Below are 22,668 nucleotides of genomic sequence, written 5' to 3'. Positions count from 1 at the left end.
TATTTGGATTTGATGTTGACTTTTTTCTCTGTTTTATCCCCTCTAGGGGAGTTTTAAACTTCCCCTTTGCATAAAGGACAGATACGGGAGAAAGCTAATAAGGTTAATAATGTTAGCCTATTATCCTACTGTGAATGTTTTCCTGGACTGTTGACTATACTTGCATAACAAGCTTGTCATTATGACTCACAGGCAGGCGGGTCTCAGTCTCAGCCCTCAGCATTGTTGTCATTCTTTTCTACAGGAAAGTCTCTCAGACGCATGTCTGCTGTGACGAGCCTGTGAGATAAGCAACAAGTTAATGGCTGGGTGGGTAAACGAAACAGAAATATCAAGGGGCTCAGACTGTGTTGGTTCTCAGTAGCAACTGACTGCCTGAAAACTTCCCATGGAGCCAACAAATTTACAGGTAAAGTGACTGACTATTCATTTAAATAGGACTTTATCTTGGTAGACACATCTATGCTTTCTTGTAAATTAGTAGTGGATGTTTATGGGCCTATGAGTTTGATTCCACTTGTCAGAGTGAGACTGTCAAGCCGTCTTGGGGCCAGTGTCATCATAGAACTGTAGTCAAGCGTGTGTTTCTTGTATTAGTGCTGTGTTGTCACTTTTGAGAAGCTGATCAACTTGTTAACTTACATTCAAACAAACTAAAATAGTACAGTATGTTATAAAGAGAAGGTCTATTGTGAATTTGTACTGTCCATGCAATCGCTACACTACAGCTGTTGGTTTCATTAACAAAGATGAGCTCCCACATTTGAGATAAATCTGCTGGACAACAGCTTGTTCCAGAGCCAAATAAAGCCATTGCGAGCCACTTAAAATAGTGTTTCACTTTAACACAGCTAAGAGAAATTCGGTAGTGGCTTGTGATGCTGATGCTCCATCCCCATGTATTCCATGATCTAATCAGAGCATAAGAATGTTATGAGTCTGTCTTGTCAGGTAGCCTAAAGGTTAAGAACATTGGGCTAGTAACCTCAAGGTCACTAGTTTGAATCCCCAAGCCGACTAGGTGAAAAATCTGTTGATGTGCCCTTGGGCAAGGCACTTAACCAAACTTGCTCTGGATAAGAGCATCTGCTAAATGACAAAAATGTCTCACTCAAATGAAGCAATGAATGTAGACATAATAGGAGACTGTGTGATGAACAGTGACAGTGAATGATGCTGTGACTGAGTAGCAGCAGTGCCCAACTCCTCCTACTTTCTTCTGCCACACTCCTCCCTCTCTCCTACACTTTTCTGCCCAACTCATCCCTCTGTCTACCACTCCTTTCTGCCCAAGTCATCCCTCTCTCTACCACTCCTTTCTGCTCAACTCATCCCTCTCTCTACCACTCCTTTCTGCCCAACTCATCCTTCTCACACTCTCATTTCAGAAAGCTATAGCTGTAGCACAGAAAGCCTCCCAGGAGGACCAGGCTGGGAACTACACGGAGGCTATCAAATCTTACCAACACGCTGTCAAGTGCTTCCTGCACATTGTAAAACGTATGTAACCATCGCTCCTGAAGAAATGGACCAAATGTCATACGGACAGGACATGCTGTTCAGTAGCTATAGAATTGTAATGGGATCTGATCCTCCAAACCCGTTATAGCTTGGCTAGTGTTAAGTTCAGCAAGGAATTTTTCAACTAACCTGTTCTTGGCGATACTTTCTTAATTCTTGATTTGGAAGAATAGTGTATTTTATAAATGTCTGTATCCAGTTGCATATGGTTCTCAAAAAAAACAGAGAAAAATCGGAAAGATATTAAATACACATTTTGTATTGCTGAACTTTACACTAGCCAAGATGTAAGGGGTATGGAGCATCACCTACGGTAATTTGGGGCAACTAGACCCCCTTTAGCAAAATGTCTAACTGCTGACACAAAAAAATCTTAGTTTGGTAAAAATGTGGCATGTGGATGTTGGCCACATGGCTACAGTTGAAACATTTATTTTTATTTAATAAATAAATCAAAGGGGCATCCAGCTATCGGGAAGGAGACGAGATCAGGTGGGAACATTCTAGCTAGCCAATTATCTTTTGTAGAAAAACATATCAATACACCTGTAACAACCTAAGCATTATACAATTTCTATTCAATCAAATAAGCCTCACCTATCAAAATAGCAATTCACTTTAATCTTGACCAAATTCAACACTCTCTCATTGCTCCCCAAACAAAAACACTTCACTTGGTATGCTTAACTCTATAACACTTAATCAGAGTGAACAGATTTTGGGCGGAGTCGACCCTCTCACTTTGCCTCTTCCTCTCTGTTGTCAGTTGGTGTCCCACCTGGGAGAGTTGTGAGGCTGCTGGTTTGTTTGGTGGCGATGAGGCCTTTCAATTGATTTTGAATCTTTAGTTTGATCATGCTTTTTATTAGTTTCCTTTATTATATATTTATTTTGGGTCGAATACTAATCTTCTTGGACTGGCTGACCATGGAAGTCATGACTGAGTTGGCCCTGGACTAGTCTGATTAATCAGGCTGTAATACAAAATTAATTTGTATATACAGCCTGAAACTAATGCCTGAAAGTCATGTACAGTGAGGGAAAAAAGTATTTGATCCCCTGCTGATTTTGTACGTTTGCCCACTGACAAAGAAATGAATGATCAGTCTATAATTTTAATGGTAGGTTTATGTGAACAGTGAGAGACAGAATAACAACAACAAAATCCAGAAAAACGCATGTCAAAAATGTTATAAAATGATTTGCATTTTAATGAGGGAAATAAGTATTTGACCCCCTCTCAATCAGAAAGATTTCTGGCTCCCAGGTGTCTTTTATACAGGCAACGAGCTGAGATTAGGAGCTCCTAATCTCAGTTTGTTACCTGTTTAAAAGACACCTGTCCACAGAAGCAATCAATCAATCAGATTCCAAACTCTCCAGCGTGGCCAAAACCAAAGAGCTCTCCAAGGATGTCAGGGACAAGATTGTAGACCTACACAAGGCTGGAATGGGCTACAAGACCATCGCCAAGCAGCTTGATGAGAAGGTGACAACAGTTGGTGCGATTATTCGCAAATGGAAGAAGCACAAAATAACTGTCAATCTCCCTCGGCCTGGGGCTCCATGCAAGATCTCACCTCGTGGAGTTGCAATGATCATGAGAACGGTGAGGAATCAGCACAGAACTACATGGGAGGATATTGTCAATGATCTCAAGGCAGCTGGGACCATAGTCACCAAGAAAACAATTGGTAACCCACGCCGTGAAGGACTGAAATCCTGCAGCACACGCAAGGTCTCCCTGCTCAAGAAAGCACATATACATACCCATCTGAAGTAGAGGTCGACCGATTAATCGGAATGGCCGATTAATTATGGCCGATTTCAAGTTTTCATAACAATCGGTAATCAGTATTTTTGGCCACCAATTTGCCTATTAATTTTTTTTTTTTTTTTTTTTTACACCTTTATTTAACTAGGCAAATCCGATTAAGAACACATTCTTATTTACAATGACGGCCTAGAAACGGGGGTTAACTGCCTTGTTCAGGGGGGATTCGTTTTTGCAACCTTTGGTTACCAGTCCAACGCTCTAACCACCTGCCTTACATTGCACTCCACAAGGACTAACAGGCTGACTACCTGTTACCCGAGGGCAGCAAGAAGCAAAGGTAAGTTGCTAGCTAGCATTAGACTTATAAAAAACTATCAATCTTAACATAATCACTAGTTAACTACACATGATTGATGATATTACTAGTTTATCTAACGTGTCCTGCGTTGCATATAATCGATGCGGTGCCTGTTAATTTTCATTGAATCACAGCCTACTTCGACAAACGGGTGTTGATTTAACAAGCGCATTTGCGAAAAAAGTACTGTCGTTGCACCAATGTACCTAACCATAAACATCAATGCCTAACAGGAATATTTAGACTTAGCCACCCGTTAGATAAAATACGTAACGGTTCCGTATGTCACTGAAAGAAAAAAACTTTTGTTTTCGAGATGATAGTTTCCGGATTCGACCATATTAATGACCTATGGCTCGTATTTCTGTGTGTTTATTATATTATAATTAAGTCTATGATTTGATAGAGCAGTCAGCGGTGGTAGGCAGCAGCAGGCTCGTAAGCATTCATTCAAACAGCCCTTCGCTGTGCTTCAAGCATTGCGCTGTTTATGACTTCAACCTGGGTGGGTATAATTTGTGGAACGTTCCAACAGGAATCTATTCCAAAAACTTCGTAAATAACAAGGTTTCCAAAAAACAACGCATACAAAGTTGTATAGCGGCAGAATAAGATACCGGGTAGGGAGTGGTCTATTTCATTGCGTTTTTCACTCATCACGTTTATTCCGAAAAATGTCTGTCCTCGCGTCTGTTTGCCTATGGACAAACATTAAGAATAAGTTACGTGGTGAGTTGATGCCTATTCGGCAGCTAGTTAGCTAGGTTGGTATGTGTTGCTACTTTGTATGCGTTGCTACTTTGTATGCGTTGTTGGTTGGCAACCTTTTACTTTACGTTTTTTGGAACAGATTCCTGTTGGAACGTTCAAGCCTATCAACTCCCAAGATTAGGCTGGTGTAACCGATGTGAAATGGCTAGCTAGTTAGCCGGGTGCACGCTAATAGCGTTTCAAACGCCACTCGCTCTGAGACTTGGAGTAGTTGTTTCCCTTGCTCTGCATGGGTAACGCTGCTTCGAGGGTGGCTGTTGTCGATGTGTTCCTGGTTTGAGCCCAGGTAGGAGCGAGGAGAGGGACAGAAGCTATACTGTTACACTGGCAATACTAAAGTGCTTATAAGAACATCCAATAGTCAAAGGTATATGAAATACAAATCGTATAGAGAGAAATAGTCCTATAATTCTTATAATAACTACAACCTAAAACTTCTTACCTGGGAATATTGAAGACTCGTGTTAAAAGGAACCACTAGCTTTCATATGTTCCCATGTTCTGAGCAAGGCACTTAAACATTAGCTTTCTTACATGGCACATATTGCACTTTTACTTTCTTCTCCAACACTTTGTTTTGCATTATTTAAACCAAATTGAACATGTTTCATTATTTATTTGAGGCTAAATTGATTTTATTGATGTATTATATTAAGTTAAAATAAGTGTTCATTCAGTATTGTTGTAATTGTCATTATTACAAAAAATAAATACAAATAATCGGCCGATTAATCGGTACCAGGGTTTTTGCCCCTCCAATAATCGGTATCGGCGGTGAAAAATCATAATCGGTCGACCTCTAATCTGAAGTTTGTCAATGAACATATGAATGATTCAGAGGACAACTGGGTGAAGTGTTGTGGTCAGATGAGACCAAAATGGAGCTCTTTGGCATCAACTCAACTCGCCGTGTTTGGAGGAGGAGGAGGAGGAATGCTGCCTATGACCCCAAGAAAACCATCACCACCGTCAAACATGGAGGTGGAAACATTATGCTTTGGGGGTGTTTTTCTGCTAAGGGGACAGAACAACTTCACCGCATCAAAGGGACGATGGACGGGGCCATGTACCGTCAAATCTTGGGTGAGAACCTCCTTCCCTCAGCCAGGGCATTGAAAATGGGTCGTGGATGCGTATTCCAGCATGACAATGACCCAAAACACACAGCCAAGGCAACAAAGGAGTGGCTCAAGAAGAAGCACATTAAGGTCCTGGAGTGGCCTAGCCAGTCTCCAGACCTTAATCCCATAGAAAATCTGTGGAGGGAGCTGAAGGTTCGAGTTGCCAAACGTCAGCCTCGAAACCTTAATGACTTGGAGAAGGTCTGCAAAGAGGAGTGGGACAAAATCCCTCCTGAGATGTGTGCAAACCTGGTGGCCAACTACAAGAAACGTCTGGGTTTTGCCACCATGTACTAAGTCATGTTTTGCAGAAGGGTCAAATATTTATTTCCCTCATTAAAATGCTAATCATTTTATAACATTTTTGACATGTGTTTTTCTGGATTTTTGTGTTGTTATTCTGTCTCTCACTGTTCAAATAAACCTACCATTAAAATTATAGACTGATCATTTCTTTGTCAGTGGGCAAACATACAAAATCAGCAGGGGATCAAATACTTTTTTCCCTCACTGTATCTGTTCCTTACAAGCCAGAATGTTTAATAAAATGACATTTAAAAGTACTTTACCTGTTGGGTTTTTCATTCAGCCGCTCAACATTTTTAACAAAATTAGGGTAAACAATACTTTCCTGTGGATATTTTATCTCAAATTTCAAGCAGATGAAGGACAAACCTCACAGACAACCGGTAGAGTAAGTTTAAATGTAATTTTATTCAACATTCTGGCTTGTAAGGTTGCGGTCTCCCTGGGTGGCAGGTAGCCTAGCGGTTAAAAGCATTGGGCCAGTAACTGAAAGGTTGCTGGTTTGAATCCTGGAGTTGACTAGGTGAAAAATCTGTCAATGTGCCCTTGAGCAAGACACTTAACCCTAATTGTTCTTGTAAGTTGCTCTGGATAAGAGTGTCTGCAAAATGACAAAAATGTAATGTGCATTCATTGCATATGCTTACTTCTCACCTTTATTTTCTAATCAGGTTACAGGCCATGTAGCTAGGCCTAAAAGGCACTACATGGTCAATCCGACATCTGCTGTGGCCGTACAGTATTTACTACGATGTGGCCTCCGCAGAAGTCAGAGCATTCATCCTTCGCGGAGCAGAGTTGTTGTCAAGAAAGGGAGTTTGTGTTTATACAGGACCCCCCCACTTACTGTCAATCAATCATGTCAATGCAAAGCTATACAGAGCCCTCCGCGTAGTTGCAAAATTTGACCGGCACACGGCGATGCAGTACGGAGCTCCAATTAGCCTGATAGATTACATTTTTAGTTGAGCAAGAGTAGTGGTTGGCACGAAACGTGGCGATGCCTTCAAATTATGTTGGCAACGCCACGCACATTTACGTTGCAAAGGCACGTACACAAGACGGAAGTACATGCATGTGAGGCATTCATGTAACCGAAGCCTGCAAGAGCTTACATGGTTTCAAATCAAATCGCATGTACTAGGTGATAGAAATTTAAACGGCAGAGCCAACGCTAAAAAAAGTTGGGTAAACAATACTTTCTTGTGTATGTCTTTTGTCTCAAATTTCATGCTGCTGAAGGACCAACCGCACAGACAACCGGTTTAAATTCAATTTTATTTTATTCAACATTCTGACAATTTTGCATTGCTATGTTTCGGACTGTACGGAAAGTGGGGTATATTGAGCAATTTGTTCAGAATCATTCGGTATCTAAATATATTTCAGGATGTTGCCTTTCACTGGAAATAATCAGAATTCAAGTAAACATTACTGTTTTGAAAACATTGCTTGTCCAAAAAAAAGTGCTCTTGGCACAACTTACCCCGGGTAACGTTATAGGGTAAATTGAGCCAGGGTAAGTTAAACCACATACACATTTCTGTACTGAATGAAATACAACTTTTAAAAAACATGTCTATCTTCATTTCCCAATATAATTCAACACAATCACAATCACTTTTTGTCTTTTAGTCATTTTAAGCATATTTTAACACAGGGTTAACACCTAACAAACACTTGTACTTTAAAAAAAATTATGTTTAACAGGCCCTGTTGTTGCCTCATATTCCAGCCTTGCATTACACCTGGGAAGCGAACACTTCAATTTGCTCAACATGCCATTGGCTCAACCAAAGCAAACATTTTGACTATATTAGCCCACACAGCTACAACGATGCACTTTCATGCTAGGGTTAGGACCTAATTGAAGCTTATAGAAACCCCAACTGATGTATGGAACCATCATAAAATGATCTACTTTGGTTTAGATACAAGCATCATGAAACCTCTAACCTTAATTTGACTTGGTGAAAATCTGTTTTTGGGACCTAACTTGCTTATCACTTTTTCCATGTGGTTTCTCCCTTCAGAGACTCCATGAAATGATGACCTCTTCCTAAATATTTGGTCAAATTATTAATTGTGGGTATGGTTTAGAAACATGGATGGTTGTGGCTCAGCTTACCCCTTTGGCTTAACTTATCCCACTCTCCCCTATATCAAGTATTGGTAAAAGTCTGATTTATTAGCCAAGAGTAGTGGCAGCCAGGGAAAGTGTTAGAAACATTTTTGTGACATAAAGTGGTTTCTCTGAGAGTTACAGGCAGGGGGCAAGTTACCCAAGGGGGTGAGTTTGCCCATGTTACCGTATCCCATTACAATTCTGTAGCTAGCAGTGCAAATGACAGACGGAAAGGCATCAATTGCAATCTATTCCAGTCTCTGTCTGTGAATATCAATTTGTTCTTGCACGCTGATTCAGGAAATACATATTTACAGCATGTATTTTGCCTGCTACTTACTGATGACTAGGCCTAAAACAATGGCCACTTTGTGGTAGCCTACCTAGGCTATGGAGGCATTAAAATGATCTGATATACCAAATGGAGTATGGAATGATACTTGTTTTATATGAAACAAAATAGTTTAGTAAAAATATAAATGTGTGTCTTACGGTAAGAAGACACGAGGCAAGGTGTAAAAATGGTGGTAGGCCTAGAAGTTGTAGTGTAGAAGTAGTCCTAGCTAATAGCCTGTCAGCAAAATAGGCAATAAACAATGAACAAAAAATGTTTGTCTACAGAAATCAAAATCAAATTGAACACATTCCAAAATCAGGAATTTGGAGTAAGGAAACAGACAAGTATGGCCTACTGTAAAACAAAATACATACAGTCTACCAACATGTGGCCTACTCTGAGAACTCTCCCCTTCAGAGTTTACAGAACACTGGCAAAGCGTGTAAACCTTGAGCCACTACCTGGGCAAAGCCAACGGCAGGATTTGGCAGACAGCTCTTACAACGCTTGGATAGGTATTTTAAGTATACCTATCAGCTAACCACATCATATGTTATTGCATTGGGCGGATTGGATTATGCTGAGCCGCAGAGCACCGGTCTATGGCCCGTGACGTGAACGGGCAAAAGCTGTGAGGAAGGAGCATCCTTCTCAAATCAAACAGTAATCTGCACCGCACAGTCATGATGCATGATGCTAACAAGGCAGCATAAGGCATTGTCCATAAACATACACCTCTTTTCCATAAAATATATGTTTGAATTTTCAAGCTAATTATCATAGGGAAGGCAGATAAAGCATTATTATCAAAAGCAATCACTTTTGCATGGGAAAACACAGAATCCTACTTATTACTACACATGCTTAATTACATCACTTTTGTTTTGAGCCGACTTCGCCATCGGACAGAGCAGAGAACCTGGCTCACACCCAGGAGGCAGCCCGGTTCCAAATCCAATGCAGTCAACTTTCACCAGGTGCAAAACACGCCTAACCAGGCGCCGGGCCAGATAAATCGAATCCCCTCAGTATGTCAATCGATGACCATTGGTTGTTGCGTCGCCTCGCTTTAGCTGTGGAACACAGCCATAGCCTCAACAAGCAGAGGTGTAGGCTACATAACCAATTAATTGGTTGAAACCTCCTTTACAAGCTAAAGACTATTTAAACATCTAGAAACAGAATATTAAGAATATTAAAAGGCCTTTCTCAAGCAGACCGGTAGGTACATTTTCAATATGAAAGACAGGCTCATAGCCACGGGAAGTAGGGGTGCTGAGGGTGCTGCAGCATCCCTTGATAAATCTAAATAAAATATTTAAAAATAATAATAAATTGACAAAATGACAAGACTCTGGGGAAAAAGAGGTACACACTTCTCAAGCATCCGCGGGTGGGCACATACGGATCTGTAGGAGCAGAGCTCGAGAAGGGCCAACACAAACATGAAGTAAACAAAGTATCAAAATGTATGTACAAACTGAAGGAAATAATTTAGCTGGAGATTCAAAAATAACTGGAGACGGTGCTAGCCATAAGGGGAGTATTTAGCAGTAGTAGCCTACACAGAGAGGAAGGATGGATATTGGCATGTCAGGGATTATCATGTGATGTGCAGCCTACCCTTTGTCTGGCTACCCAAACTCCTTGCTCTGGGAGAAGGTTGCAATTGTGGCAGCAATTCGGATCGTTCCTGCATGAAGGTATTCCTAAATCTGCAGGAACCCCCTCTTTATACTTCTATTGGTCCATTTTTAAGCAAGGACTCCGGTACACAGGTGGGAAAAGGGGGCACTCCAGTACAGTAAGTGGCGGTAATGCACCATGACGTTGGATGCCAACCGCTGATAAACCCCACAGAAGAAGACAACGGCTAAAACACCGGTAGAGTATCTAGAACACCGGTAGACAGTGTCCTTTGCCCCCACCTGTCAGGCATTGCCTTCCCGCAGTTCTGTTCATCTGTTAACGACGGCAAGGTCAGGAGTTCTGCAGGCTGGAGCGAAGGACACTGTGTCCTAGCTTGCTAGCTAGGAGGACCACGATACACTGCAGGCAGGAGGCTGTGGGGACACCGTTAGCAAAGCTATTTATATCTAACCCACCGGTAGACAGTGTCTTTCGCCCCTGAAAAACTCAGATAATACTTTTATTTCCATTTTAACCCACAGATAATCAGGGGAAATCCAGAATATCAAAAGTGGATCTGAGTATCTCCCCTAGGATCTCTAGAATGCGAACACATTCTAACCATTCTTATTGGTCCCAGAAAACAATGGGTTTGGGTCAGAGCCAGAACACACATGGATAAAGCTGGTTTTGGAAATGTGTCATTGGCTTTGATACTCTGATTGGTTAGAGATGATCCAATCACTGATGACTTTATTTTGTACAACACCACTCATTTTGACATCACCACAAAATATGTAGCGAACAAAGAGCAGTGGAAGAATTCCGTTTGAGTCATCAGGCCGAAACTACAATAACCTGTGTAACCGTCAACAACTTAACTCCTCTCCTCAGGTGAACCACAGGGTAAAGAGGGCAACCAGAAGATCAGGGAAAAGTGTAAACTGTACCTGGACAGAGTGGAAGAACTACAGGAGTATATAGAAAATAAAGAGGTAATTAGACAGTGGAACATTCTATAAACAATTTAGGCTAAAATGTCGGTCATTAACGTTGCCCAATGCATAGAGATTCAATTAAATTACGAATTCCTAATTCTATGGTCCAATGTAAATGCCAGTGTAGGCCTATGTCAGGCTAATTGGATTTACATTTTACCATTAATCTGACTGGCAACTCTGTGGAGGTAAGGATATAGCTAATAGGAGATGTGCCCTCTGCATTGTGCATATCCTTCACATGTCAACATGATCCTAATCCTACACATTTGACATTTCATCCCTCTACAACATTGTATTGCCACACAGATATGGGTGCGTCTATGAATGACGGGGACATTCCCCGGTCACGTGAGAATTCTAAGAGAATCAACTCCGTATCTCATAACGCGGAAGTGTATTATTTTGTATTTATTTAATGTATAGTTATTCAAAGATCTGATAAAAGGCTTGAATATCGACTTTGACGGGCTGCGATTTAAGTATTAACAAATAAAGGGCCTGTTCGTTGCATTGTTTAATTTTTTTTTACAAGTAATCATATGGCTGCCAACAACAATTTACAGGTAAATTGGGAAAGCTAACGTTGGATAGCTACAGTAGCTAGTAGTTAGCAAAATGACAAACCACCCAGTTAGCATGGCACTAGTTAGCGAACTAACTATTATTTGTAGCTCTACGGTGATTATTCTTTTTCTAAGTGTCGTTAGCTAACTGTGATTGCTATCTATCTGGCTACGGTAATACGCTAACTTGTTAGCTCGGACGCTAGCTAGCGGAATTGTTGTTTTTTGTTTGCTTCGAGCTCGCCAACTTGAAAGGACAGCAGTTACTATCAAGTTATTTTAAGCCTGATTGAAGATGGTTAGCTAACTAACATCCGCTTGCTTTGATAGCTTCAACGTTTGCTAGCAGCTTGCAAAATTGACCGGTTCATTTTAGTTCTAAATGTGCTCCCCTCCTCAACAAGGCCAAGACGAGACAATCCGAAATTTGAATAGCAACCAAGTACCATGATAATGTTTTAACTAACTGCCATTAGCTAGCTATCTGTCTAATCACAAAGCTAGTGTCGTGAGCTGATTGTTGATATAGCTAACGTTAGCTAAGTTTACTGTCTGAATATGTTAATTAGATTAGCCTATTTGATTTAGTCATGTCTTTCCTGTCAGTCAAACTTTTTGTAGGAAGTGAAATTGCAACATACTCTGTCTTACAGGTGGTCACATTTTGAGCTATGCATGTGCCATGTAGCACTTCATGGAACATCCACATACACAACTGTAGCTCTACATAGTACCAAAAAAAATGCATGAAATGTATGCATTTACTACTGTAAGTCGCTCTGGATAAGAGCGTCTGCTAAATGACTAAAATGTACATAAAACCTTGCATATGGGTCAATGTTTTTGATATATAGTAAGTTACTGTACTTAATTCTAATTACAGTAACTAGAAGCATGTGCTTGTGTTATGCCATTGCATCGAAGAGTTAATTCTGATTGACCAGATCAAACTTATCTTGCAGCGAATCCTTTTAATTTGTTTTTTCATAATGTTCTCATCCCTGTTTTTCAGAAAGCCATAGATCTGGCCAGCAAGGCGGCCCAGGAGGATAAAGCTCAGAATTACGACGAGGCCCTGCGTTTATACCAACAAGCTGTTCAGTACTTCCTACACGTAGTGAAATGTATGCTTTAAGACAACGGGATATTTGCATAATGCTCTTTTTTCTTTTAGGGTTGTAATAGTCTCTGGATTGTTCAGTCCATTGGTTTGTGTGGAGTTGTTTATATCACCACCTCTGTCTCATTTAGGCTAATGGGGACCATTTTAGAATCTCACTACAGTAGTGACCTGTCAAAGGTATCTGGGCAAAACTATTGGAACCTATCTGATGAATGTGTTCTCTGTCCAGTGTCTACTTCTACTTATCAGCAGAATGCATCATTTTTCCATTTCACAGAATGTCATATAGTCTAGGGGAGATTACTGTAATTGATTTATTCATACATTTTCTAAATAAAAACAGATTCTTCATATGGTATTTAATAGAATTTGTCCATTTCTCTCCTGCCAGATGAATCCCAGGGCGACAAAGCCAAACAGAGCATCAGGGCCAAGTGTGCTGAGTACCTGGACAGAGCAGAGAAGCTCAAAGAATACCTGAAGAAGAAAGAGAAGGCTCCACCTGCCAAGCCTGTGAAGGAATCCCAAGCTGATGACAAAGGGTGTGTGCAGGAGCAGGCTTTGTGCGTGGAATGAGGCTTTGCTATGTGTGGGGAGGGTTTAGCCTGTTATACAGAGTGATTTGGAATGTGATGAGTCAACCTATGTGGATTATTATTGTGCAGGAATGAGAGTGATGAAGGAGACAACCCAGAAAAAAAGAAGTTTCAGAACCAACTTTCAGGTTAGTTATATCACTGACATACTGTGGTAGTTCCACTTCTTGTATCACAACACTGACATACTATAAAATTGTGACACAGGTTATTTGGCTCATTTCCACTTTACCATATCCCGTTGAGATGTCTAACTCGTTTACAATGGCGTGTGAAAGTATTCACCCCCCTTGGCATTTTTCCTATTTTGTTGCCTTACAACCTGGAATTAAAATGTATTTTGGGGTGGGGGGGGGGGGTTGTATCATTTGATTTACACAACATGCCTACCACTTTGAAGATGATAAATATTTTTGGTGAAACAAACAAGACAAAAAAACTGAACTTGCGCATGCATAACTATTCACCCCCCCAAATTCAATACTTTGTAGAGCCATCTTTTGCAGCAATTACAGCTGCAAGTCTCTAAGCTTGGCACATCTAGCCACTGGGATTTTTGCCCAATATTTTTGCCCGTTATCCCAAGCTTTGAGGGATAACCCTGAAGGAGTTATCTTTGTTGCCTCTCTGATTAATGCCTTCCTTGCCTGGTCTGTGAGTTTTGGTGGGCGGCCCTCTCTTAGCAGGTTTTTTGTGGTGCCATATTCTTTCCATTTCTTTATAATGGATTTAATGGTGCTCTGTGGGATGTTCAAAGTTTCAGATATTGTTTTATAACCCAACCCTGATCTGTAACTTTGTCCCTGACCTGTTTGGAGAGCTCCTTGGTTTTCATAGTGCCGCTTAGTGGTGTTGCAGACACTGGGGCCTTTCAGAACAGGTGTATACATACTGAGATCATGTGACACTTAGATTGCACACAGGTGGACTTTATTTAGCTAATTATGTGACTTCTGAAGGTAATTGGTTGCACCAGATCTTATTTAGGGGCTTCATCGCTAAGGGGATGGATACAAATGCACACACCACTTTTTCGTTTTTTATTTCTTTGAATTTTTTTAACAAGTTATTTTTTTCATTTTACTTCACCAATTTTGACTATTTTGTATATGTCCATTACATGAAATCCACATAAAAATAAATTAAAATTACATGTTGTAATGCAACAAAAATATGAAAAACGCCAAGGGGGTGAACACCTTTGCAAGGCACTGTATTATTAGATTTTCACATGAAGGTATCTGATAATTTTCCTTCACTGTAAAATGATTTGTATGTTCCCATCATACTGGATGTGTTTTTCAGGGGCTATCGTTATGGAAAAGCCAAACATCAAGTGGAATGATGTTGCCGGATTAGAGGGAGCCAAAGAAGCCCTGAAAGAAGCTGTTATTTTGCCAATCAAATTCCCACATCTTTTCACAGGTAACATAGTGTTACTGCCTCAGATCGCCACAGAAGAAATGATGAAAGAACAATTTTGAATGTATGAAAAACATGCTGAAACCTCCACTGTTGGAACATTTGATCGGCCTTAGGAATATACTGAAAATAAATGAATCCATCCATTCTTGCATAGTATACAGTCAATTGGTTATTACCCTTCATTCATTTGTAAATGAAAAGCTTAGTCTATTTCTGCCCCAATGTTATTCACGACCTCTCCCAACAACCTCTGTCTGTCAGGCAAAAGAACGCCATGGAGGGGGATCCTACTCTTCGGTCCTCCTGGAACAGGAAAATCCTACCTGGCTAAAGCTGTGGCCACAGAGGCCAACAACTCCACCTTCTTTTCCATCTCCTCATCTGACCTGGTATCCAAGTGGCTGGGAGAGAGTGAAAAGTGAGATTTTACTCTTAATCCAGGGAAACATGGGGGATTAATTGTGGAGAGGCGTAAAGTTCAATGCTGCTGTTTTAATCTGTTTGTAATTTAGACCTAATATTAAGCCTAGTCCTGGACTAAAAAGCAAATTTAATAGATTATTATAGTCCAGTATTAGGTTTAATCTGTGTCCCGGATACTGCTCACCTTGATGTTGATGCTCCTTTCTCCTCTCCAGGTTGGTAAAGAACTTGTTCACCCTTGCACGGGAGCACAAGCCCTCCATCATCTTCATAGATGAGATAGACTCGCTGTGTGGCTCCAGGAGTGAGAATGAGAGTGAGGCAGCTCGCCGCATCAAGACAGAGTTCCTGGTTCAGATGCAGGGTGAGAGAGCCAGAAAACAATATGTATCTGGATATTATAGTGAACTGTATTGGTGTTTTGCTCATATTAAGTGAAAATGGTTGTAAATGGTTAATGAGAATTTTTCCACAGGGGTTGGGAATGACAACGATGGTGTACTGGTGCTAGGGGCCACCAACATCCCTTGGACGTTGGACTCTGCTATCAGAAGACGGTAATGTCACATTCTTACACTGGCTTAGCCTACCATCTCAACAGTGTACACAATAACTTGTCCTTTGATTCTTGACTGTGACACCATAGCCATAAAAATGTATGATCACTTTTACCACTCAGATTGAACGTGATTAGGGATACCGTGAACACACTGGACTGAAGTTAGAAAACTGTGACTCAGCAGCACTGCTTCTTAGCTTTTTGTTGCTGCTCAGACCTACCCTGTAGATGTAGGGGATGTACAGTGGGGGGGGGGAAGTATTTGATCCCCTGCTGATTTTGTACGTTTGCCCATTGATAAAGAAAGGATCAGTCTATAATTTTAATGGTAGGTTTATTTGAACAGTGATAGACAGAATAACAACAAAAAAATTCAGAGAAACGCATGTCAAAAATGTTATAAATTGATTTGCATTTTAATGAGGGAAATAAGTATTTGACCCCCTCTCAATCAGAAAGATTTCTGGCTCCCAGGTTTCTTTTATACAGGTAACGAGCTGAGATTAGGAGCACATTGTTAAAGGGAGTGCTCCTAACCGCAGCTTGTTAACTGTAAAAAAGACATCTGTCCATAGAAGCAATCAATCAGATTCCAAACTCTCCACCATGGCCAAGAGCAAAGAGCTCTCCAAGGATGTCAGGGACAAGATTGTAGACCTACACAAGGCTGGAATGGGCTACAAGACCATCGCCAAGCAGCTTGGTGAGAAGGTGACAACATCGATTAGAAACCGAAAAGAACTGTCAATATCCCTCGGCCTGGGGCTCCATGCAAGATCTCACCTCGTGGGGTTGCAATGATCATGAGAACGGTGAGGAATCAGCCCAGAACTACACGGGAGGATCTTGTCAATGATCTCAAGGCAGCTGGGACCATAGTCACCAAGAAAACAATTGGTAACACACTACGCCGTGAAGGACTGAAATCCTGCAGTGCCCACAAGGTCCCCCTGCTTAAGAATACATATACACGCCCATCTGAAGTTTGCCAATGAACATCTGAATGATTCAGAGGACAACTGGTGAAAGTGTTGTGGTCAGCTGAGACCAAAATGGAGCTCTTTGGCATCAACTCAACTCGCTGTGTTTGGAGGAGGAGGAATGCTGCCTATGACCCCAAGAACACCATCTCCACCGTCAAACATGGAGGTGGAAACATTATGCTTTGGGGGTGTTTTTCTGCTAAGGGGACAGGACAACTTCACCGCATCAAAGGGACGATGGACGGGGCCATGTACCATCAAATCTTGGGTGAGAACATCCTTCCCTCAGCCAGGCTCATTGAAAATGGGTTGTGGATGGGTATTCCAGCATGACAATGACCCAAAACACACGGCCAAGGCAACAAAGGAGTGGCTCAAGAAGAAGCACATTAAGGTCCTGGAGTGGCCTAGCCAGTCTCCAGACCTTAATCCCATAGAAAATCTGTGGAGGGAGCTGAAGGTTTGAGTTGCCAAACGTCAGCCTCGAAACCTTAATGACTTGGAGAAGATCTGCAAAGAGGAGTGGGACAAAATCCCTCCTGAGATGTGTGCAAACCTGGTGGCTAACTACAACATTTACATTTACATTTTTACATTTGTCATTTAGAAGACGCTCTTATCCAGAGCGACTTACAGTAGTGAATGCATACATTTCATTTCATGCATTCTTTTTTGTACTGGCCCCCCCCGTTGGAATCGAACCCACAACCCTGGCGTTGCAAACACCATGCTCTACCAACTGAGCCACAGGGAAGACCAAGAAACGTCTGACCTCTGTGATTGCCAACAAGGGTTTTGCCACCAAGTACTAAGTCATGTTTTGCAGAGGGGTCAAATACTTATTTCCCTCATTAAAATGCAAATAATTTTATAACATTTTTGACATGCGTTTTTCTGGATTTTTTTGTTATTTTGTCTCTCACTGTTCAAATAAACCTACCATTAAAATTATAGACTGATCATTTCTTTGTAAGTGGGGAAACGTACAAAATCAGCAGGGGATCAAATACTTTTTTCCCCCACTGTAGATGTATGCTTCTTCCTGTAGAGTATGTGTGATACATTCAGTACAACTCATCCTTAATTATCTCAGGTTTGAGAAGAGGATCTACATCCCCCTGCCAGAGGAACACGCCCGCACCTTCATGTTCAAGCTCCACCTGGGCGCCACCCCCACCAGCCTCAACGACTCTGACTTTGTCACCCTGGGAAAGAAGACAGACGGGTACTCAGGGGCTGACGTCAGTGTCATCGTCAGAGACGCGCTTATGCAACCAGTCAGAAAAGTTCAATCAGCCACTCACTTCAAGCGGGTACGTCTCCATAATGACGACCATTGAATAACGTTGTCTATTTATTCTTCAGTGATGATCTTTATATCAAATTTTATTTGTCACATGCTTCATAAACAAACCAGTGTAGACTAACAGGGAAATTCTTATTTACGGGCCCTTCCCAACAACACAGTGAGGAAAAAAATATAAATAATAAAAAAATAATAACACAAGGAATAAATAGCCATGTTATTGTTACTCATTGTGTATTTACACAGGGTACCAGTACCGAGTCGATGTGCAGGGGTACGAGGTAATTGAGGTAGATATGTACATATAGGTAGGGATAAAGTGACTAGGCAACAGGATAGATAATTAACAGTAGCAGCAGCGTATGTGATGAGTCAAGAGGGTTAATGCAGATAGTTGGGGTAGCTATTGGTTAACTATTAAGCAGTGTTTGGCCTGGGGTTAGAAGCTGTTCAGGGTCCTGTTGGTTCCAGACTTGATGCATCGGTACCGCTTGCCGTGCTGTAGCAGAGAGAACAGTCTATGACTTGGGTGGCTGGAGTCTTTGAAGCTTTTTAGGGCCTCTGACACCGCCTGGTATAGAGGTCCTGGATGGCAGGGAGCTCGGCCCCAGTGCTGTACGCACTACCCTCTGTAGTGCCTAGCAGTGGGATGCCAAGCATTTGCCATACCAAGTGGTGACGCAGCCAGTCAAGATGCTCTCAACGGTGCAGCTGTTGAGTTTAATTTGTAACACTGCAAATTACATTGTTATTGAAGGTACGAGGGCCATCGAGAGACAACCCCAACATCGTGGTAGATGACCTTTTGACCCCATGCTCCCCAGGAGACCCGAACGGCATCGAGATGACATGGATGGAAGTCCCTGGGGAAAAGCTATGTGAGCCAGTTGTTTGTATGGTGAGTGTGTAAAAAATAATTCAGTTATTAATAATACTTTATTAATATTATTCAGTTATCCGTTTCCCCGCCTCAATGGTAATGTTTCTGGGAAAACAAGACTGTTGAATAACCTTTTGATCATGTCTCTATTTTTATTCTTTGCAGTCTGATATGCTGAGGTCCCTGACCAGCACAAAGCCAACAGTCAACGATCAGGATTTGGACAAACTGAGAAAATTCACAGAGGACTTTGGACAGGAGGGCTAAATTGGGTCATTTGAGCCGAACCAAAGCAAATATTATTGATGGTCAAGTGTTCCTTCTCTCCTCTCCGTCTTTTTCCCACTCTCCCCGTCAGGCTCTGTTGGCTTATCACATGACTGCTCTACTAATAGAAATATAGCTCGACTGAGCTTGTCTATTGGCCACAAGGGGTTAAACAAAGACTGGTATTTTCTTAGATGCTCCCCATGTCTAAAGGATTATGGATCTCTTCACATGTCTGAGGTAGACTTGATTGGTGAATGGAAAGCTACATGGCAATTAGGACCATTGGTGCAGCACCTTGGGCTGAATCCTAATATGTAAACAATGCTCAACTCGAGCATTTGCATACATCATGCTTTGAAGTCAATGGGAGTTTGATCTGGAAGTTGCCGATACAAGCATGTTAACAAAATTAGAATGCTTCTCTTTGTGTAGAGTGCTTATTTAACTTGCCCAATAAATATCTGAGCTAATTTTCCAAGTACCCATCCACTTTTCTTCAATCAAATTGCACCTCATTTTTCAGTGTACCCATACATTCCACTGCTTTTTGTACAAATAAGATATGAATATCCTTTTATAGTAGATAGTTTATGGAGATGTATAGCTCTTTGGTCTGAAGAGAATGAAACTAACAATGCATGCCGTTGTGCTTGCACAGGATATTTTTCAAATATTATTGGTGGAATTTATGACGTAGTCTCAAGGTGATGAGAATTACATTGGTTTGGATAATTGAAGCACAGCAAATGTACAGGTGTAGTATCTTAATTTGATCACTCTGTTGCAGGAAATGCAAACTTCTGGTGTATTCAAGGTTTAAAAATGCTTCTCAATTTGTAATTTCCACTTTAAAATGTCATTTGATTTGCCCTAAGGAAAATGTATCAACACCTGTTGCTGCAGGATTATTTTCCTGCTCTGAAGAACTGATCAAATTAAGATCCTGCATCTGTACGTATGTCATTCTACATACAGACATTTGTGGGGCTTCAGCTATGGTTAGAATAATTTACACACTCTGGATGGAAGGTGCCTTTGGGACAGAAGAAAGGCTACTCTGTGTTTGTTCATTGTCATTATGATTCAAACTGCCAGAATCACCAAAGTTACTGGACCAGAAAAACCTTTATAATATAGTCAAGGATTCAATACTTTTTTTCCTGACCATCCACACACCCTACATATTTCCCTCGTGTAACCCTTTTGCTGATCTTCCTAACAAGAACTACTAGAAAGAAACGATGCCGTACTGAGATCCAGTCAAACTGTCTAACAGTGTTGAAGAAACAACGCGACTGATATTTTGGTGTGAATGGAATTTTGTAGGTAGCCTGAAATTGGCATTTTAGGCACAGAAGAACACCCTCATGGCATCATGTCCTTTTTGTTATTGCATTGGAATGCAGGTACTTGCTTACTACCTTTAAGATGTGGCCATTTTAAGTGGCAATGCGCACCATGTGCCTTCTAAACTAGCAGCAAGATCATATACATCGTTTTTTTGTTTGGTTCATTTTTTTATTTGGAAGTTGATATCCAGTAAGACACAGGTATATTGTGTATTTTGTCATCGATGCTATGAAATATATATTTGCACATTTCATGTAAACTGGCTTTTAGAGGTTGTATATCTCTGCTCTTTGTGTTGGTATTCTTAAGAATTTCAAAGTGTTGGGGACGTCTTTGGTGTGGTCTTCACTTTACTGTAAAACATGTGTAGAGAATGATACGGTATATCAGTGAGTGGAAAAGTCAGAATCAGAATTTCTTTGCCATGCATATGTAAATAAAAGTAATATTAAGATTTTACATATTTGTAAAGTATTGTCTCAAGTTCCAGGTGGAGGATTCAAAGGAATCTGCACAAATGCCAATCTCTCACTTGACAACATTGAGGATATAACTATTCTTATTGTCATGTAGGTAGAAAAGGTGTGCCAGTAGCAGTGCGTGGGTAAAATCACTGGGGAAGCCAAGCCAGAAAAAAAAGCCATATTACAACCTATGTGTTGTGATAATTGCCTTGTTTGCTCTATACATCCTGTTACTTCATATGCCTTGACACAATGATATACAGCGTATTCAGACCCCTTCACTTTTTCCACATTGTTACATTACGGTCTTATTCTAAAATAGATTTCAAAAATGTTCCTCATCAATCAACACAATACCCCATATTGACAAAGCTAAAAAAAAATGTTTTATTGAAATACCTTATTTACATAGGCATTCAGACCCTTTCCTATGAGACTCAAAATTGAGCTCAGGTGCATCCTGTTTCCATTGATCATCCTTGATGTTTCTACAACTTGATTGGAGTCCACCTGTGGTAAATACAATTGATTGGACATGATTTGGAAAGGCCCACACCTGTCTATATAAAAGGTGCCACAGTTGACAGTGCATGTCAGAGCAAAAACAAAGCCGTTAGGTCTAAGGAATTTTAGACTCTTCCAAGAGCTGGCCAAACTGGGCAATCGGGGGAGAAAGGACTTGGTCAGGGAGGTGACCAAGAGCCTGATGGTCACTCTGACAGAACTCCAGAGTTCCTCTGTGGAGATTAGTGACCTTTCTAAGGACAACCATCTCTGCAGCACTCCACCAATTAGCCTTTATTGTCGAGTGGCCAGACGGAAGCCACTGCTCAGGAAAAACATGACAGCCCGTTTGGAGTTTAGAAACAAGATTCTCTAGTCGGATAAAACCAAGATTGAACTCTGGCCTGAATGCCATGTGTCACGTCTGGAGGAAACCAGGCACCACTCATCACCTGGCCAATACCATCCCTACGGTGAAACATGGCGGTGGCAGCACCATGCTGTGGGGACGTTTTTCAGGGACTGGGAGACTAGTCAGGATCGCGAGAAAGATGAACAGAGCAAAGCACAGAGAGATCCTTGATGAAAACCTGCTCCAGTGCGCTCAGGACCTCAGACTGGGGCGAAGGTTCACCTTCCAACAGCACAACGACCCTAAGCACACAGCCAAGACAACACAGGAGTGGCTTCAGGACAAGTCTCTGAATGTCCTTGAGTGGCCCGGTCTTGAACCCGATCTCTGGAGAGACCGGAAAATAGCTGTGCAGTAACGCTCCCCATCCAACCTGACAGAGCTTGAGGATCTGCAGAGAAGAATGGGAGAAACTCCCCAAATCAGGTGTGCCAAGCGTTGTGTTGCTGCCAAAGGGGCTTCAACAAAATGTGAAATTGTTTTTGTTGCACACGTCTAAAAATCTGTTTTTGCTTTGTCATTATGGGGTATTGTGTGTAAATGAGGGGAAAAAATTATTCAATCTATTCTAGGATATTCTAGCACGCTTTTTTTAGCTGGAATTTAGACCCCTGTAAACTATGCCAACTCAGTTTGTGATAGGTATGTTCTATGTGGGAGTCATTGTTTCCCTGTTTACTACTCATATTTTAAATCAAAGACAAAGTGAACTGCAATACACTGGTTTCCAATATATTGGCATAACTAGGCTACACAGAACCACGGCAGACACATGTTTGAATGTTAAATGACGAGACAGAGGCATTGATGCGAGTAACCAGTCTTGTTCAGTATATTGCAATACATCCGGGTATTTCAAGCACA

The 22,668-nt window shown here is 41.2% G+C and overlaps 1 protein-coding gene across 2 annotated transcripts; it reads left to right on the top strand.

Moving 5' to 3' along the window:
- Positions 1-231: 231 nt before the first annotated feature.
- Positions 232-20,883, top strand: LOC106599662 (vacuolar protein sorting-associated protein 4B). 2 transcript variants are annotated; one of them, XM_014190947.3, is made up of 13 exons: positions 232-409; positions 1,389-1,500; positions 10,840-10,940; positions 12,522-12,633; positions 13,024-13,174; positions 13,298-13,356; positions 14,534-14,653; positions 14,915-15,071; positions 15,292-15,440; positions 15,552-15,633; positions 17,712-17,931; positions 18,682-18,822; positions 18,970-20,883. In XM_014190947.3, the coding sequence occupies exons 1-13, from the start codon at positions 389-391 to the stop codon at positions 19,069-19,071; spliced, it is 1,527 nt and encodes a 508-aa protein (XP_014046422.1). In that variant the 5' UTR covers positions 232-388; the 3' UTR covers positions 19,072-20,883. The 2 variants fall into 2 exon arrangements, with proteins under 2 accessions (XP_014046422.1, XP_014046425.1); XM_014190950.3 differs by lacking the exons at positions 232-409; positions 1,389-1,500; positions 10,840-10,940 and adding an exon at positions 11,267-11,509.
- Positions 20,884-22,668: the final 1,785 nt, after the last annotated feature.

Source organism: Salmo salar, chromosome 03 (genome assembly GCF_965601325.2).
Source record: "Salmo salar chromosome 03, fSalSal1, whole genome shotgun sequence".
Taxonomy (NCBI): Eukaryota; Metazoa; Chordata; class Actinopteri; order Salmoniformes; family Salmonidae; genus Salmo; species Salmo salar.
The sequence above is the reverse complement of the archived record's forward strand: the minus strand, read 5'-3'. Positions and strand labels throughout refer to the sequence as shown.

Coding starts and splice junctions, on each gene's coding strand:
- LOC106599662 (XM_014190947.3), top strand. CDS start 389: ATGGAGCCAACAAATTTACAG. Junction 410..1,388: donor TGGAGCCAACAAATTTACAG/GTAAAGTGACTG, acceptor CTCTCATTTCAG/AAAGCTATAGCTGTAGCACA. Junction 13,175..13,297: donor TCCCAAGCTGATGACAAAGG/GTGTGTGCAGGA, acceptor ATTATTGTGCAG/GAATGAGAGTGATGAAGGAG.